The sequence below is a fragment of the Parasteatoda tepidariorum genome, chromosome 9 (genome assembly GCF_982258835.1).
Source record: "Parasteatoda tepidariorum strain Cologne lab strain chromosome 9, Ptep-v5.0, whole genome shotgun sequence".
NCBI classification, from domain to species: domain Eukaryota; kingdom Metazoa; phylum Arthropoda; class Arachnida; order Araneae; family Theridiidae; genus Parasteatoda; species Parasteatoda tepidariorum.
In genome coordinates, this window is record NC_141763.1 from 44,634,405 (window position 1) to 44,654,170 (window position 19,766).

At 27.5% G+C, this 19,766-nt stretch overlaps 1 protein-coding gene across 9 annotated transcripts in view; it reads left to right on the forward strand.

Annotated features, from left to right (window-relative positions):
* The window catches only part of LOC107445231 (nucleolysin TIAR), a 106,981-nt gene extending 90,312 nt beyond the window's left edge, over window positions 1-16,669 (forward strand). For 3 of the 9 annotated variants that reach the window (XM_043039964.3, XM_071186441.1, XM_043039763.2), the window contains 8 exons: window positions 5,166-5,274; window positions 5,383-5,478; window positions 5,566-5,650; window positions 7,304-7,430; window positions 8,175-8,332; window positions 9,369-9,452; window positions 11,681-11,740; window positions 16,227-16,669. In XM_043039964.3, the coding sequence (XP_042895898.1) occupies window positions 5,166-5,274; window positions 5,383-5,478; window positions 5,566-5,650; window positions 7,304-7,430; window positions 8,175-8,332; window positions 9,369-9,452; window positions 11,681-11,723 (702 nt within the window). In that variant the 3' untranslated portion in view covers window positions 11,724-11,740; window positions 16,227-16,669. The remainder of the gene's footprint in view (window positions 1-5,165; window positions 5,275-5,382; window positions 5,479-5,565; window positions 5,651-7,303; window positions 7,431-8,174; window positions 8,333-9,368; window positions 9,453-11,680; window positions 11,741-16,226) is intronic. The other 6 variants (XM_071186438.2, XM_043039810.2, XM_071186439.2 and 3 more) reach the window with 3 other exon arrangements.
* The last annotated feature ends 3,097 nt before the right edge of the window (window positions 16,670-19,766 follow it).

Below are 19,766 nucleotides of genomic sequence, written 5' to 3' on the forward strand. Positions count from 1 at the left end.
TTAGTCCGCGGGCCGTAGTTTGCCCATCCCTGGTCTAGACTAAAGGGTAAAATACTTAGTATCAAGCACAGGTATTTTTTCTTCTACTCTTCCATGTTTTTATGTAAAATTTACGCACTTGCCATTTGCTTCAATAGACTATTTGAATCTTATTAAATAGAATATTTGAATCTTATTATAATAGACCACTTCAAACAACATCGAAGAAATAATTCTTGTATGAGTAGTTTACACTTAAGAAAAATCTCTTGAAGCGGCATGTAATTGTGTTCATAATAGGGCCTTCAGAAATCTGGCGCGTAATTATATACCTAGGCACATTAAACTTTGAGTGTTAATTAACTCGTTGTTTACAAAAAAAAAAAAAAAAAAAAAAAAAAAAAAAAAAAAAAACGGTACTATTTGGAGAGGTGAAAACTGTATAAACGAGGAGGGAGTATCATACTTCTAAATTACACTACACTGCTCACTGATTCAAGGAGAGTACTCCACGTTTGTGACAGTCTGGAAAATTTTAGAACATGGGAGAAAAAGTTGGAAAAATATAAAGGTTTTTAACTAATTCCAACGTAGAAAAATAAAGTTTGACTTTAAGTAAACATATGCCGTTTGAGAGCCCGAGTTTTTTTCAACTTAATATTCTTCTTGATGGCGTCAAATAGAGGTTAAAAAAAAAAAACTAAACTTTTAAAAATATTTGTTTCATAAAAATCAAAAATCAGTCCTAATTTTCAGATGCTTGACACGAAAGGGTACAAGTCGTTTACAGTAAAAGAATATTAGCTTCATTCCAAAATATAAAATTTAGTTATTTTGTATGTTTTTTAATATACATTCGAATTTTGCATTTACACTGCACTTTCTAGTGATATTTCTACCATCATTTCTGCAGCCGTAACTGTGTTTTATTCGCCTTGACTATTTTGATTTACTCCATAATTTCTAATTAAATCTTGCACTTTGTATCTGCGTGTTTTAGTCATAGGTCAACCTGGTCTTTCATAATTAATACGTTAAATATATTTCTCGTTTAAAACTTAAGGAGTCTAACAGTTTTCAGAAGGATGGAACACAAACTATATATATAAGTATTTTGAATTGCGCTTTCTAACCCAAATAAAAATGACAGCAACCACTCTTAGACTTAGACCGTCGTATGGAACACCGATAAGCGTTTACATAAAAAATTTCAAAAACCAATATATGAGACAAGAGTCACGTTTCATATATTTCGTTCTTACAAAGAAATATTTCAGGTATTATTAAATTTAAATGTTAACTTTTTATTATATGTGTAACATGATACGTTGTTTAAGATGCTTTATTTTATGACAGTTTCATTAAAATATTTTAATATTTTCAGAGATACTTTCCTTTTCTCAATTTTAGTGATAAAAAAACAAAAATTTAAAATACTTTATAATTTTTGTGAAATTATGAAATATTTTCTCAATTCTCACTATCTTTAATGTTACAGTTTGCTGTAAAATATTTTTTATTTGTAAATAAATGATTTTTTTTAAAAAAAAATTTCCAAAACATTGCAAAAAATTTTTAAAATTTACTTCTTTTAAAAACAAAGTAAAATTGATGAAAAAAATTTCTGTATATATAATTTAGAAAAGTAAATTTTTATTTTAATTAGTAAATATGCAAGAATACATGTTGAAATGAGTTATTGAGATGAAATGTTGTAACACTAAAACACTTACCCTTTCATGCCTACCTTCCCAAAATAAGGACAATATCTAAACTCTCGAAAACAACTATAGAGGGGAAAAACACTTATTTAATAATAATGTTTTATCTAATAAATAACATTATTTATAGAATGATAAAAATTTATACCTTTTTTTTATCACCATTATAATTTTGAAAATGTGCTCCCACCTATAGATATATGTTAAGAACGAATACTCAGGGTGTGTATTGTCAAATTTTGATGAGTTCTATGTTGTTCCCTTACGAAAATTTTAGAGGAAGCGTCCCAAACGTACGGCAGGCACAAATGCTTTAAATGTTACAACTCAAGGTGAAATCCTAAAAGCAAAGTGAATTTACTAACCCTAAAATCCCACCCCTACAGCGATTACCGCATGTTTTAACTAAAATAAACCGGGACTGACATTTTACAAAAAGAGTGAGTATAATTTTAAAACAAGGAAGATATGGTTGATACCTTTATTGTATCCTTTGAAAAGAAATTTACACAGTATATGATTGTCCATAAACAGGGGTCTGTCCAGGCTGGATTTACTACCGTTGAGCGGTACCTTCACAAATTCAACTTGAGGAAAAACGGTAGTTTCACAAAATACTTTTTCTTGAAATTTTAATTTTGTATTCCTTAAGAAACGATAAATCAATATTTTTGTGTTGATTTTTTTAATATAATTTTTAATTTTTCACGAATTATGTCTAAATTTTCACAAAATAGGTATCTCTCAGAAAAACCTAGACAGGCCCCTTTAAATTAGGATTAGAATTCATGTTTACTTTTGATTTATTCAAAGCGATTCAAGATGTTTATTGTGTAGTAACATCAAATCAAATCATGCTTTAAATAATTAGAAACTTTTTCGAAATGTAATGAATAAATTTTGGTTGCTATATTGGAATGAACGGTTCAGTGCGGACGTTCTAATGACTTTAAAGTAACATTGCAATTATGAAACAGCAAACGGGACTTCATGTGTGGGTCATTATAATGGGGGTCATACTAAACAGCGTATGTATACTGTAGAACTTCGAAAAGTGCTAATGTTAAAACTATTCGTTAAAGGCCTTGTCGTTCTGTAATAAAAAATTTTTAGTGATCTATGCTATTAAATCTATGCTATGCTATTAAATCTATGCTATTTCTATAACTGTTTTGAATTCATTACAATTATCGTTGTTAGTTTCGTCCATTTTTTATCTAGCTTTTATTGTGCTATTTCTGAAAATGGCATAAAATGTTTTAATGTGTTTTATGCAGTTTGTAAATATATGCATCATCACATATAGTGTTTTAAAAGCTAAATGCAAATTGTGTTTAAGTCGACTTTACATACGCCCGAAATTTTACGAAAACCAAGGACTTATTCACCGGTAATATAGTAGGGCATTCGTTGATTGGAAATATCGATGAAGCATAAACAATGAGATACATATGAATAACCCTGTATCAATTTACCGCTTTCAAAAACTATTTTAATATATATATACAATTAGCTTATAGTAATAGTCATTTATAATATTTATACAAGAAATTTTATTTGAGGAAGCATCGCATTTTTGAAGACAAATATATCATCTAGAAGAGGGGTATCCAACTTACATGAGGCCGTGGGCCGCAATTAAAAACACAGTCAAATGGCAGGCCGCAACTTTATCTAAATTTTATATAGGACTCTTTTAATGTTTCAAGGAACATTAAACATTACTGTCAGATTTTTATCAAGTTGTATAAAACAAAAGTATTGAATTACAAATAATAATAATAAATATTTTCTTAGATGCAAAACCTGAGAAAAAAAATTTTTTTTGCACCTTTGGTATGTTCAATTTCACAGAAACAAAGAAATTGGATTTTTTTAACAAAAGAAAAATATTTTAAACTCATAGATTTTTTACGAAAATTGCCCGCAAAAAATGACAGCCAATATGTTTTAGTTCACAGGCCACAAAAAAAGGTTTCGCTGGCCGAATGTGACCCTCGGACCGCCAGTTGGAAACCACTGATCTAGAAAGAACAATGTGCAATGTTTTGAATTTAGAAATTTTTTAGCTCGACTCATATGTTGAGTTTACACCAACTGTGACTTCATTTTCGTCGTAAGAACGAACTACGTAAACATAAGCAGGTGTCTACCCTTATGTGGTTGTAAGAGTGATAATTTATGGCACTATTTTTCGCAATTAATTACATTATTTTCGTTATAAGTTCGAAGTTTATGTCACAAGATCGTTTGCTATCTTAAATTTGTACTTTGTTAAAGTTGTTTACGATGCTATTTGATTATTTACTTCCATTGTAAATATTAAAAGATCGTCTTTCTTTAATTTGTGCAGCTTTCGATTTGTTTTTAATATATTTGTGACTTACTATTTTGATTTTTAAACTAATTTTCGTCCATGAAAAGTTTTTTTTTAAAGTTCTTTTTTTTAATTATTTTTTTCTAACGATCGGTTAAGATGTTTCTAGTCGGGTGGGAGGATCCGTAAATGAACAGAAGAAACCGTTAGGAAAGAAAAAGGGTTAGTTTCGTTTCAAGTTACAGGCATCAATTATCTTTGGATTTGTTTTGAGCAAGTTTAAGAAGGGCAGTTACTTTTACAAAGTTCTTTTGATGTTTTTAAGATAAGTACTTTTAACATTTTAATTTAGTATTCTCTTATTTTAAAAACTAACCGTCTCAGAATTATACCAATTTTGACCTTTTCCCGTTTTTGGTACAGATTAATGCATGGTTTATATTTCATGGCACAGAGGAAAAAGGTGAAAACTTCGCCAAAAGTCTAAACGTTTTTCCTTAGTTTAAATTTATTATAAATTTGTGTTGTGTTTATATAATAACTTTATAACAATTTGAATAAAAGATAAAAGTTAAATTTAATGTTAATGAAAAAGTACAGTAACTTATGCAGTAATGGAGCATTTTTGCAAGGATGCTCCATTACTGAATGGTCTAAATGCAGAAAGTAAAAATTAATCATTAGCTTTTTCACCCAGGTGAAAAAAAAATTTCCTAAATTATGAAATGTAAATTGTTGATCAGAATATTTGTTTATAAATATTTAAAAATAGTAGCTTGGAATCTCCAAGGGAGGAAAAAATTAAAAGAAAATTCTATGTTAAAAGTCTATTTTTTCTTAATATTTCTACTTCATTGATTTTTTTATTTAGTATTTATTTTTTATACAGTATTTATATTTTAAGCTTTACAGTTAGTTTCACTGTCAATGTGCACATATAGCAGGGAGGGGGGGAATAAGTATATAAATAATGTTTATGTAAAATATGCTTTCTTTTTGTTCAAGATAGTTTGACATGCTTTTCTATTTAATTTTTTTAATTTTTGTTGTAAGGTATTTTTTACTTCCTATTTCCACCACCATTTTGATTTTTAAGTAACATTTAACTTTTGAGCTATTTTTAATTAAAATGTTTATATTTTTTGCAGGATGCTGAAAATGCAATTAATGTTATGAATGGTCAATGGTTAGGAAGTAGGGCTATTCGAACAAATTGGGCAACGAGAAAACCGCCTGCAAATAGATCACAAAGTGATTGTAAGTTATGTTGCTTTTTCACCCTTTTTCTAAAATTATTTTAAATTTACTTTTCCACAATTATTTAATTTGCCATGTATTTTAATTTCTTGTTCTCTTTTCCTTCAGCTATTGCCAAACTCCTTACATTTGATGAAGTTTATAATCAGTCAAGCCCAACAAATTGTACTGTATATTGCGGGGGAATAGCTCAAGGACTTACTGGTAAGTTTTTTTCATTGAAAAATAAAAAAATTTTTAAAAAACAACTTGCTTAATTTGAATTTTATGTATTCTTTTTCCCTTTTTCAGATGAGTTAATGCAAAAAACTTTTAGTGCTTTTGGACAAATACAAGAAGTTAGAGTTTTTAAAGACAAAGGCTATGCTTTTATTCGGTAAGATATTTTTTAAAAAAGTTATTTGTTTTAACATATATGTAGGTCTTTTTTGCAAAAATAAAGCTAAGGAGTAATTCAAATACAGTATTTGTTCCAGAGTTTTTCACATTTAGTTGTTTAGTGTTTCCTTCAAGAATTCGTAAGTGCAGTGATAGCAGATAGTTTTGTTTGGGCAAACACATATTGAAGTGAAATGGAGTAAATTTGTAAATTTTTTTTTTTAAAGAAAAAGAAAAGAAAAAATTGATGGAAAAGTATTTCTACCTAGCTTGTGTAAATTATCAAAAATGAAAAATCTTTTTCTCTCTGTTTATATTGCAGCAATATTTTTATGCTTAAAATGTATTATTAGCATGATGCTAATATTTAGTTATTTAGGTTCAATACCATACTGTTTTTTTTTAAGGGTATACCAATTCATAATGTGGTGCCTTTTTGAAACATCCTTGATTTTATTTTGCTGTTTGCTGTGATTTTAGTATAAAAAAGGGGGATAAAGAAATTGAGGAACAACAAAGTTACTACTTATTATTTTTAGTTTATATTTTTTCAATTTTATTTCCTATACAACAAAGGTCAAATATGTTAATTTTTTTTCAAAAATCAGGCTATGTTATTGAAAATGTATTGTTTTTTCTTATTTTTCCCTGGGGGATGGGGGTGAATTCATAGTATATCTTAAAGATAATGAAATAATTTTATTATTAAATCTATAACAGCATACAGTGATAATAAATATATTTAAAATAAAATTTATTTTAAAAAGCTATTAAAACAAATTAAATCATTAAACACTTCATATAATTTGTTATTAGATTGGCACTAGCCAAAAAAATTTTTTCTCAATTTTAATGAATTGAATTTAATGCTTATCACAGTGACTTTCACTTTAGCAAAAAAGTCTAAAATTTTTGGTCTTAGAAAAATCCCAGTTATATCTCTGGCTACTTTCATTTATGTCTTTCAAACAGTGTTTATATTTGATTTAATTTCATTTTTACTATTTCACTATTACCTTCGTTGTACTTTCCTCATCTCTCAACAATTGCGCCCGGAACTATTGCTAAACTTTATTAGAAGTACTAAAATTTTAACTTTTTTGTTTTTGCACTTGAATGAATTGCAGATATATTGCATTATTGTGAGGTCTTTAATGGTTTGGAAATTTTTTATAAAATAGATAAAGAAATCCCTATCTTTTATAAAACAACTGTGCTTTAAGCTAAAATATTACTGATATTTACCACATTGTAATAAATTGAATGATTTTCTTTTGGGACTTCTAACAGGTCAATTTTACTATTGTTTACCTCCACATTTGCAGAAATACTGCCAGAGAAATGGGCATCATCACAAAACTATCTTTTATAAACTTTTTTTTTTAGTTTCAATTTAAAAATAAAAGTGTGCACAACACATATAGAAAATTAAAATAAATTAACTTATTAACTTTTGGTGAAAATTAACTTTTTGGTGAATATTTTACTTCAATATTTTAGTTTTTCATAAAAATTTGGAATGTGCTAAAATGCTTCATGAAGATAAAAATTAAGATACCGACCCTTGTATTAGCCCTTAATAACTTAATTAGATAAAAAAAATATTGTTCTTCAATTCCTAATGGTATGGTTCATGCCTTATTACTTTCAGATTTGGTACAAAAGAATCTGCTACCCATGCCATAGTATCAACCCACAACACAGAAATTAATGGTCAGACAGTTAAATGCTCTTGGGGTAAAGAAGCTGGAGATCCAAATAACCAACAGCAGCAACAGGTAAATAAAACCTAATATAAATTTTTCTTTTGTTTCAAATCAAAATCCAGTTAGAATTAAATGAACTTCATAAGGAATAATAGCACGTACTATCTTAGGAAATTATGACACATCTAAAGTTTATGAAAGTATCTTAAAATTAAATGTGATTATTATCAGAGTTACTTGTGACTTTAAAGTACTGACAGCTGTTTGTTTTTCTGAAACATTTAGTTTATGTTGCAAAGCGCAAGAATTTCTAATCCTATTTAGAACAATGATATAGAATTTTATGATTTTTAAAGTTTGTGTTTTAATAAATCAGTTTAAAATAAACTGTCATAACATTCTAAAACTATGCAAGGCTTAATTTTATTAAAGAGTTTTTTGTTTGTATTATTAGTAGATAATATTGTTTTTTTTTTTTGTTGCTATTTTTCCTTTTATCTATTTCTTTTTACTGTATTGACAAGCAAATTGCGTGTATTTTGAATGTGGTTAGTGAACAGCATTTTTTTTTGTAAAAAGTAATTTGTTTAAACATATATAGCTGAAAAGGAAATTTTGAAAATATTCCACTGCTATTTACCTTATTTTTTACATTAATTGTTAGATGCGGTTAATTTATAGATTTAGTCAAAGATTATTCTCTTATTTACAAATCTTTTAATTTTAAATAGATTAACGATACACTATTTTAAAGAAAATAATTTTTCCTCTTATTAAACATTAGTTTATATTTTTGGTGGATGTATTTGTTTTTAGGACAATCATGAGGCTTTCCAAAGCATAGCTGCACAATATACTTACCCTTACCAACAAATGGGTTATTGGTATCCCCAAGGTTATCCCCAAATGCAAGCTGGCCAGTTTATGCAAGGCATGCAGTATCCCTATGGTCAATACTATGGACAGGGTTTTGGGTAAGTGTCCAGAATTCTTTATTGTTATTCTAATTTATATTACTTTGCATGTAAAATTTAAGTAATGCATGTAATTATGTGTTACCTTGTCCCTTTTTTCCTAGTAGAAGTATTTAAAATTATCAAGAATTTTAGTAGATATAGATTCGTTACTTTTTTTTTTAATTCCTTAAGATCTTTATTTATAGCTGTGATTAGCCTGCAAGTTTTTATGCATTTCATTTATATATTAGAAACATCTTTTTATTTTTATAATTTGCATGGTTTAGATGTTTCCATCCTCGCATGAGTATAAATGTTATCTTCATTTTAAAGTGCTTTTAGACATTAAAAGGGGTTACATACATGGGAATGAGTAATGTTGGAGAATAGTTGAGAAAACTGCATTAAGAGTAATTTAGTCTGAGAAGAAATTTTTTTTCCTAAAAAATTTGGTTTGGAGGAGTAATTATCTTTTTACTTGCAGTATATTCACAGCTAATTAATTATTATTATTTTTTTTTTGGTAGTTTATCTCTTGCCCATTAAAAGTGCAAGTCTCTTTTTTTCTGAGCTATTGTGGCATAATAACATAAATTTTTTACTACTGTAAAACCTTGAAATTTTAACAAATAGGACAAAGTAGTACGAGTAGCCTTTATATTTTATATCCAGTAAAACTTGATCATCCTCCCACCGGTATTAACCTTGCTTGCATTTTACACTGATCTGAAATCTAAATTGTTTAAAATTTGTTTTCTTTTGTGTTTGCGTGCTAAAGGTTTGAATGAGTGTTTTCATTGCTAAAACAATATTGATATTTCTGCAGAAGTGAGCGATCAAGTTTGACTGTGGTATTAAAACTAAAGGCTGCAAAATATATATATTTTTTTTGTTTAAATTTTAAAATAAGCCAACTAATCATGTATTAACATTATTTAATTCAAAAGTAATTTTAAAGTGTTATCTAAGAGTTGTTTTTAATAATTTGGTTTAAGGAAAAATATTTTTGAACCCTACTTTTTGGTTTTTGACACAAAATTTTCTTGCCACATAGCCCAATAAGAAGACGCGATGAGCAACCTAAACAGGCTGCCACAGCTCCCTATGCTAGAGGAGATTTGACTACAGCGAATAACAGGTAAATTCGGACTTCAAGCGCATGATGTAACAATTTGCTGTGCGTTTCACAGTAACCCCTCCTGATAGACAATAACAAGGTTTTACTGTAGTTAAAACATTTATTTTAAGAAAAAGGCAAATTATCTGGCTTAAAATGGTAAAAGCTTGGCTATGCTTAAAAGTAAAACTCCAATGTTGAGTTATGCAAACTTGAATCAAATGGATTTTTTTTTTCTCATTTTCTGTTTTATTTTTATAAAACAAATCTTATTTATATGATTTCTTCCATCGCAATTTTGGAACTGCAGTGCTTTTTCAGTTTATTAAAATTTTTTGAATGACTGCTGGTGGTTGTCGTTTTCAGTTCAGAAGTGACTGTTTAAGGCTAACTGCAGTAGGGATAGTTAGCAAGAAAATTAAGTGGTTTAACTGAGTTGAATCACTCTCATAGATAAATTTCAAGTCTGTATTTCAATTGCAAGTTAAAATGTTCAAACAACAAACGCCTGTTAATGGGCCTTTCAGTTGGTATTCATGCAAACTGTCCTCGACTACAGCGTTACTATTGATCGAAATATGTAAGATGCTGAAGCAAAAATGGTTTTCGTTCTTTATTCTTCTATTTTATCTCTTAAATGTTTTATTACTTTTTAATTCATGTGAAATAAAATGGTTACATTTTCTGGATTATTTTCCTTGTGCCATTAAGAACATCACTTTGAGATGGTAATGTATATTTTACTTTTTTACATGTTCTAAATTCTTTTTTTACGGTTATGCTATTTTGATGTTAAATGTTGCTAAGTTCATAGAATGTGTACTAAGCTTTTATTTAAGCTGCTCGCTTATTGCTTGGTAAGTTAGCGTAATAAAATATTAGTAATTAAGCTAAAAAGAATTTTGCATAGTTGAGCTTTTACTGTTGAAAATGAATGTTTTTGTCTTTTAAAGTCAATTAAAAGTGAAAGTATCCATTGCGAGTGAGCACATACAAATTGCTTTTGCTGTTTAAAATTCGGCTCTATTTTAATTGCTTTCATGTTATGTATCACCGGCTGCAATGGCTCCTTGCACTTATTTCCATAATTCCCCCTTACCTTTTAAACTTTCTGCCTGTAGTTCTCAAATTATTATATCCTGTGCTTGAAGTTTTTTTCTTTTTTTTCATTTCTTCTTTTTTTTTTTTTTAATTTCTTTATGTGATTTATACTTTTATAGCATGCATTTTGTGTATTTAAATGTTTTGTAATTACTGTCTATTTTAATAGGTGTTTTTATTCATTGTTTTTTTTTTTTTAAATTCAATATCACATACAAATAAACATTGGATAAATATCATCAGTTTATGATCGTTATCCAACTAGTTTCAGAACGTGAAATTACCAAGTTTCTCAAAAATGATCAAAGATTTTTATCAATCAAAGAAATTCAGAAGGAGAGAAAAGTGTGTTTTCTACATTTCGTTAAGGAAACCAGAGCAATATTAGCTAAACTTGTTTCAAAATTTGTCAACGGATAACTTTGCCAATTTAGGAAACTTATAAACAATGGTTTTAAAAAGACTTATATTTACAACAACAATGTTCCACGGTCTATAGGCAGAAATACATGCAAAGGTGGAAATGTTTTCAGATGCTTTGCCTTATTCTTTCAGCATTAATAGCCATGATGATAGATGATCTATGCCATGATGATCTATCAAATTTTTTCATGATCCAATTTTTTTCTTTTTTTTCCTGAGGAAAATTAGTTGCTGATTTAGAAATAGTTTAGAAATGCTAACTGTCTACTCTCCAATTTTTTGAAATTTTTTTTTTCATTATTATTTTGGCCAAATTTAATTTACAGCTCTGTTTGGGACAGGAACTTAACCTAAATTATGTTTCACAGTTATTGGCAGCTAATTCCTGTTTTTGCACTATTTTAAACTTCAATGAATTCTGCTTTACATTAAAGTAAGCTAATGTGTCTATGGCCTGTGATAAAATAAACCATTCCTGCGACGAGTTTCTATTAAGGATTTATAGTTTCAATGCAGAAAATGTTTATAATTAACATTTTTTCAAAAATGCATATTATAATAATAAAAAAAAAATGCAGGAGATATTGCTTTCTACCCTTAATTTGTTATTTGCTCAACTAATCTGTTTTTTATTTTATTTTTTTTATTTTTTATTATTTATTCTTCAAAATATTATTATAATTAAAAATTGAGCATAATAATTAATTTTTGAAATGTTCCAATAGCTCAGAGAAAACCAGCGATTCTCAGGAAATTTTATTTCCTTAGGGGAGAAAAAAAGTCAAGTAAATTTCCACTTTATTACTTTTTTTTAAATTTACTTTTAGGATTTATATCTCTGTGAGCTTTTCTTCGAAAACCTAAAATATTCAAGGAATTTTCTTCTTCTAACGTTAGGTTTCCCATACATTTTATCCATTCCATTAATACCAAATACAGGGAAAAAATGTGAACTATATAAAAAGGCACATTTCTGGGGTCCTCGACTTGGTGCTGACTAGAAAGGGGCACCCTATAAAGTTGCTCCTAGTGAGTCCTCTTGATCCAAAATATTTTGAAAATATTGTGCCTGGAAATGCTGTATTTTGGTCTATTTTAAGAGCTGCAGTTAAACTGAAGCTACTTTTTTAAACATCTATATATTCAAGTTAAAAATATTGAGAAAACATGGAAAATAATAAAAATTTATAAAAAGAGAAGAAAAATAATAAAAATAAAATATTTTTTTAAAAAAATTAAAAAATATATATTAAAAAGTTGGAAGACAAAAAGATATATCTTCCTCAGCTCACACAATCATTGCCAAAGCAAAATATAAGTACAATAATTTGAGGAGCTCTAAAAAAATTTGAAACGAAAATAGCAAACGGGTAGCAAATTCAAATGAACTTACACACACCACAATCATTCAAGTATGATTTAAAATATTTTCGTAAGAAGATTGCCAGGTTACAAAATATGAAAACAGAAGCTCAAACTGAGAAACGTAAATAGAGGGATTTTTTACATCTCGTTCTTACTGCAGTACTCGTTCTTACTGCAGTTAGCTACCAAGGATTGACCCAAAAATGGATCTGCGGAAGGTAATATTATACTGGGTAATTTGAAGAAGTTTGTAATTAATAAGGTTTATATTTAATTATACAATTTGAATGATTTTAGAAAATGAACAAAGAGAAAGAGAAACATTATTTACTCATTTTGCTCAGATTTTTATCCATGGATTTGCACTGTAAGCAAATGGATTGCACTATCAAGTTTAACATGAAGGAAAATTTAAAGTAACGTGTGTTTTAATATTCAAATCTGAAAGATTTCTATTGAAAATTAATAGTATCACTAAAATATAGTGGAAAAATATTGTCAGATGTCAAAGAAAGGAAACGGAGTGTCAAACCCATAGGAAGAATTTAACCAAAACTAAATATTTAATTTTGTATTTGTTAACTAATTTGAAATTTTAAAAAGAGATAAATTTTTTGGTCTTGGGTGTACATATATAATTCTGCTGCTAATAGTTTTTGCAAAACTGAAATAAATTGTCCGAAATTAATTACCACATTACTTCTGGAATTGTACGAAATTGCATTGTTTTATTTAATAGTTTTTGAGTTAAGTCAGAACGAAGTAACTTCAAAGTGCCAGATTTTCCATTTAAGTTTAATGAGAGAAATGTAAATAGTTATAAAGGAATTTAAAACTGCAAAATCTTTTTTACCATAATATTTAAAAAAAATTTCTTCACTTTTGGAGCTCCAAGGGAATGTCTGTAATTGCAAAATATCTGGCTTGGTCTGTCCAGATTTATATATAAGTATGGCAGATGAAAATAAGTTACAATATTTTTTCACGACCTATTAAAATTTTTATTGGAATACTACATGAATTATAAGATTATTAATAAATTCAAACAGAAATAGAGATATATTGTAATTTCAACTCACGAAAGCAATTGATTAAATCCTTGAGATAAAACATGACATCGAGAAAGTGATTCTTTATTTCTGATTTAAATGAGATAATGAAAAAATGAAATGTCAATCAGTTTGAGGATAAAAAAATTTTAAAACCTGCATTTTTTAGGAGGCCAATTGCTATTACGTTTTTTGATATGGATAATGATTTAGGTAGTAGTAGATAATGTGAGATAGTAGTATTCACTACAATAAATAGATAATGGTGGCAAATTACAATAGTGAGAAGTTAAACAAAATTAATATATAAAAAAAAATTTAACTTTTAAAATTAATAATTCGTTGCATAATTTTAAAAATGTTAAATATATATATTTTTTTGTTGCTACATATCTGCAAATCCAGAGTATTTTTTCTTTTCTCTGTCATCTTAAAAGTATTCAGAATTAGAGCCATCTGTAATAAATAAAAATTAAAACATGTTAAAAGATTAGTTAACTGTAATAAAGAACTTTATATTTACTTTAAAAGGGAGATACGAAAAAAAATTGTTTTAGTTTCAAGTTGGCATTAAAACATTTATGAAGAAATGTTTTACAATATGAAATTAATAGATGAGAATATTTCCTGTATCTTGCATTGATTTAAAAAAAAAAAAAAATCAAATTATGAAACGTTTTCTCTCTGTAAAACAAGTTTTCTGTTAGATGATGAATTTTTAATTAATGCACACAAAATATCTGGCTATTTAAGTATTCATGCAGCTGTTCTTCAGTTCCCATATTTTGAGAAATTTTTGATTTTTAGCAAGGCAGCTGCAAATTAACTTAGCTTCCAGTCTGTTAATTTTTTTTTCTCACTCAGGTGAATTCAGATTATACTTATCTTTGTAAAAAGTATTTTATTTCAGAAAAATTGGCAATGTTGCATTTCTTCATACAGTATTCTGTCTAATTTAAGATAGCTATGAAGCTTTGAATGAGTAGTGCATTATTTTTAAAATTAATAGAGAATAATTACTGATTGTGAAAAATTTATCTTTCAGCTAAAATTCTTTTTTTTTATTTTTAATTTTGAATAGTGTTTTTCAGTTCTGTGCAATGGAAGTTAAATCAAGTTGGGTACCAGAGTTCTGCCATTTTTTAGCTTAAAATTATAATTTTAAAAAAATAATAAATTAGGTTTTCTTATATACACATGACTTGTTTTTCAATCATAAATAGCAAAATTGTCCAAAGATGTTAGTTTTTTAACAAATTAGAAAATGTTAGGAATTTGAAATATTTTTTGAACAACTTGACACTAGTGAAGCTCCTAAGGTTCTGAAATTCTTCGAAATTATTTCCACTTTTTGAAATAAGAAAATTATTTTAATTATTATTCTGTTACAAAAGATTTTTGATAAAAAAAAAATAGCTAGTAATAACTATTTCTAAATTCTTTTACAGTATATCAAATTATTAATAATTCTTAGGTGTAATATGATTGTAAAGCTCCTTTCGATGCATGTTAGCTTAGTTGTTTTTAGTATTTAGTTTAGTAGTAAAATGGTTAATTATAAAACTGTAAATATTTAGTAGGAAATATATTTTAGGGAAAAGGGTTGTATTTTTATTAAAGGAAAATAAATTCTTAATAAATCCCTCTCCCGTAAGTTCCTGATCGAGACAGACTCACATCTAACTGGTTAAAATGGGTGAAAGAAATTCAATTTTTGAAGATGCAATATTTTCAAAAGGAAAAGGTGCGCATTTGACTTATTTCTTGTGTAAAGGAGCTGTAAAATGATCTTAAGATTTCTTATGAGAAGTTGTGTAAACAAATTTTTTATTGCTGAAAATGTATATTAACGACATTCCCATAGTTAGTATATAAAGTTGGGTTGATTTCATCCTATGCAAAATAAAAAGTAAATTGAATACAGATTTTGTTTTTTATCATGTTTGCAGACTTGGATAAAGTGAACTTTCGGCAAGCAAGATTTAATAAGTGTAATAAAGCTCTATATTTGATTATTATATTTATCAGAATTTATTTCTTGATAGTTAGGAGCTTTTTGAAGATATAAAACTAGTTATTGACTTATCTTTGTCTATTTGAATTCTAAGCCACATAGAACATTCCAATGATAATATTTGATAAATATTTTTATTGCAATTAATTTTCAATTTAATTTTTTGAAACTTAAATAATTCGCTCTATTCATTTTACAATCGATAATAATACAAAAAATTATTGTTTTTGTTAAATTTTAAGTTTTTGTTCATGAGCATACCAAAAACTTTTAACGGAGTTCATGTGTTTGTATACATTATGTATATCCGCCTATACGAAAAGTATATCCAAAGTTGTTTATACATATTTTTTTGAAGAAACTATGCATGTAATAATCTTAAAATATTATCATACCCTCCCAACATTTGAGGTTTGGTCTAAATACTTTTTTTATGGGTGGTGAAAGGAGAAATTTTGAAACAAATCTAATTTTTTCAAAACATTTATCCGAGTTTCTTAATCTGAGCTTTAGTTCATCTGACTTTTTTATATAACTGTTTAAATAATTTATATGTATTGGTAACCAAAATTTTTTAAAAGCTAATTTATTAAAACATTAATTCAACATCTTAGCTACCATTAGGAAATACATTTTTAAACTACTGAAATTCGATCGTTGTTGGAGTGAAGAAATAATTTCTCACTCAAAGATGTTAAATTGCCTTTATTATAATAAGCTCAAGTGAAAGAATCAGTGGATTTTTTTAGTATGGATTAAAAAATACTGCTAGTTTAATTTTATCGTGTTAAATATGTTAGTATGTTTACAAGCAACTTAATTTATTATATCTTTCTTTTTTAGGTGATTTGAAGAAACTGCCAACATTATATGATGTAGATTGACTTTTTTGAAATAGCATTTACCTTTGCCGAGGCATTCGACATCCCCGACACCGAACGTGTTTCTTACAACTTTTGATTTATATTCAGATATATATAAGCGTTCATGAAAAAAAAAATATTAATGTGTATATTTGTTACTGTCAACTCCTGTGAGAGAAAAAGGACTGAAAAGGAATATAATAAAAATAAAAAGCAAGCTACATCATATAATAAATATTATAAAGAGTGGAATCATATGCTCCATATCGCAGAAGAAAAAAAAATAAAAAGTTGGAGAAACTAAGATATTTTAATTTTAATGTAAGAAAAAAAATTTTTTCATTGGTTTAAAATGTAAAGCAAATGTAGTTATCTCATACATCAATTCTGGCTCCTAGATATGAATAAAATTAATGTATCTGATTTGTACTTTTGTGTTTATTTTTAACTAGCTCTCTCTTGCTGTTACATTTGTAGTTGTAATAAACTACTCGTATACATTTTGTAACTTGTTTGATCTCATTTTTTTAATCAATTTTAATATTAATTTGACACACCGTTTTATTTAGTATTGAGAAAGATGCAAATGCACTCTACATTAAACTAATGATCTGTAGTTTTAAATCTAATTTTTTCTTTTAATAATGAACAACTTATGGATCCTGGCAAACATATGGTTAAACATATAAAAACCTGACTAAACATATAACCTGGCTAAACATAATAATAAACATAAAAACCTGGCTAAACATATAAACTCAAAGTTATCACTAAGTTCTTGGGATTTGAAGAAAAAAAATTTCTTGAAGGACAAATTTTTTAAGAAGATTCCTGAAAAATGAATAGATTTGCATTTTATTAATTATTCATTTCATGACTTTTCACATCCAAAAACAGTTTTTTTTTATAAAAAAGGAAGAAAATTTTTTATTGCTTTTTTAAATAAATTGAGCTGCACTTTAATAGCTCCAAAATCAGGGCTGTAGTGTCTATAGGCAGAAAAAGGGCAATCACTCCTGCTCCTTTATATATATTTGCAATCATCTATATGCATGTGTTACAGCTTATTTTGTTTTTAAGATTAAAAAAAGTTATAGATGCTACAAAAAAAAAAAAATGCCATAGCAGATTTCTGTTAGTTGTACTGGAAAAACTGGTATCAGTAATTTCTAATCAACTGTATAGCTTCAGCAAGATCTTTGATAGCGATATACATTTTTTCATAGCTAAAAATAGTCTTTCCCCACTAACTTGTGTAGGTGGAAGAGCTGTTGCTGTTAGGGGTACTTTTAACATTCCAGGATTTGTATAAATTCTAAAAGAGGTATCTGAAAGAACTCATTTCTTCTTGTTTTGAATTATTATGCAATAATGCCATCTATGAGCTGACGAAGTAACTAAATAAATCAATTTAAAGAATAATGGCAACAATCACATCCATCCTCCCAAATATTTATTAATATGTCAATAAAATAGAAAATGACTACATATAGTTCATAAATAAAAATAACTCGAGTCATTAAATTTATTTCAATGAAACAAAACTTGAGTCTGTATCGAAGTGTTTGTCCACTCCAGACTTCTTTTACCCAAAAATCAGTCTTAACTTTATTCTGACCTGTCCATAATATAGTCTGATATTTTACAATAATCGAAGTTTCCTTTTGTGGATTCTTCCATGATCATTCCCTTCATGCAGGAATTAGAATCCTTGTTGAAGTCAAGAAAGTATGTATATTTGGAGTCTGAAATCAATATTAAAATAAAATTAGAAACGTATAAATTTGATTGTCTAAAGAAAAATGAAGGTTTAAAGTTTCCTCTCACCTCTCTTTTCTTGAATAAACAGGCAGCTTTTTTTTTTATTTGCTTATTTATTTTACTCACCTTTCAGGTAATCTGTTCAGATCAAATTTTAGTGACTTTTCTCTTGCTTTAAGCATGCTACGTTCCCCTATGTGTATCTTTAACACTTTTTTTATGACCAAGATTCTGTAAGTATATGATAACGGTAATGATTGGGAAACCTCCGTAGGAGTAGTTCATAATTGAAGTGGGTAAAATAATTAACTGCAAAGTTCGGTGTTGGTTATTGTTCCAGAATAAAGATTTTCCGCATTTCTTAGTCCTCCCTAGATTCGTCTTTATTTTCAAAAATTATGATTTTTTCACAAAAATTTAGATTTTTTAATAAATTTATACATTTTTTTAAAACCATATTTCAGGCTTTTGAAATGAAATATTTGGGTTTTCAAAGATAAGTTGAAAATGCGGAAAGTATTAAAAGTTAACGCTAATTCGTCGAGCGGAAGTCTGGTTGTCCAGGTATACGATTGCTGAAAAGCTTGCATTGGTGACAATTACTTAGAAACTTAAGTGACTGACTTCGAAAATGTATCTGTTGACCTCTCAGAACAAAATAGCGTCAAGATTTCACTTGCAGTAGCGTGTAAGAAAATCGCTCCCAAGTTTCAGCTGTTAAAAAAAAAAAACTTTAAGACTTTTAGAAAATTATTTCTTAACATTTCATATGCGCGTATTTATTATAATTTTTAACGCTATAGCAACAAAGAAAAAGAAATCAGAGAAGACTACTCTCGCCAACCTGATTTTTCACGCATCTCCCCCCGCTCCCCCGATTTTTTAATAACTCGTTCAATGTTTTTATTTTTGGTTGATAAATCATGTTCAACTACTATTGCTCATTAGAAAACAAAAGTATATGTAAATTAAAGTTTAAATTCGGTCTGTTTTTTAAGATTTTTTTTAAAATCCAAATACCTGTTTTTATTAAGTTACAATTTAAAAAATGAATTGAATGCCGTCATATCATCCTCGATTGTCAATTTAAACATAGTACATAACTTTTAAAAGTCACTTTCTTTTCTAATAAAAATTATTAATTTATTGTTCGTTATTGAATTAAGGGATTGTTAATAGTTCTTTTTTTTTATTTAGACTAATGTTCAAGATATTTGTATACTACTAAGCTTTGCTTTATAGAAATTTTCTTTTTTCCCATTATTTACTTTTTTTTTAAACGAAAATATGACAATGTTGAGACCATGTGAAATTCGATAAGTCAAACTAAGGTATTGTCCGCCAATAGTATAAAATATTTCTGGTACTTAAAACTATGAACTAGATTTTTGGTCTAACTAATCATAAAAAAGAAACAAGTTGTCCCTTACCTAGAAAATACTTAAAATCCCATTTAGCCAATGATATTTCTCGAATTCCAAGTAGCTGCTCTAAAATGGGTGTTTTTACAGGAAAAATTCGCTCCAAATCGAATCTACTTCATTATAGCTTTGATTCAAAATGATCATTTTTCAAGTAACTTTTCCAAAAGTAGTCCTAACAGGCATTTTTTCAAGGAATGGCTCTAAACTAACTTCTAAATTGAGTTTTTAGTTTAAGAGTAGGGGAACGTTAGTGATTTTAGCTTACTTAGTGTTATTTGCTGAAACTAAAATACATTAAAACTTAAAACTAGAATGATAAAACGAATTGAACTTAA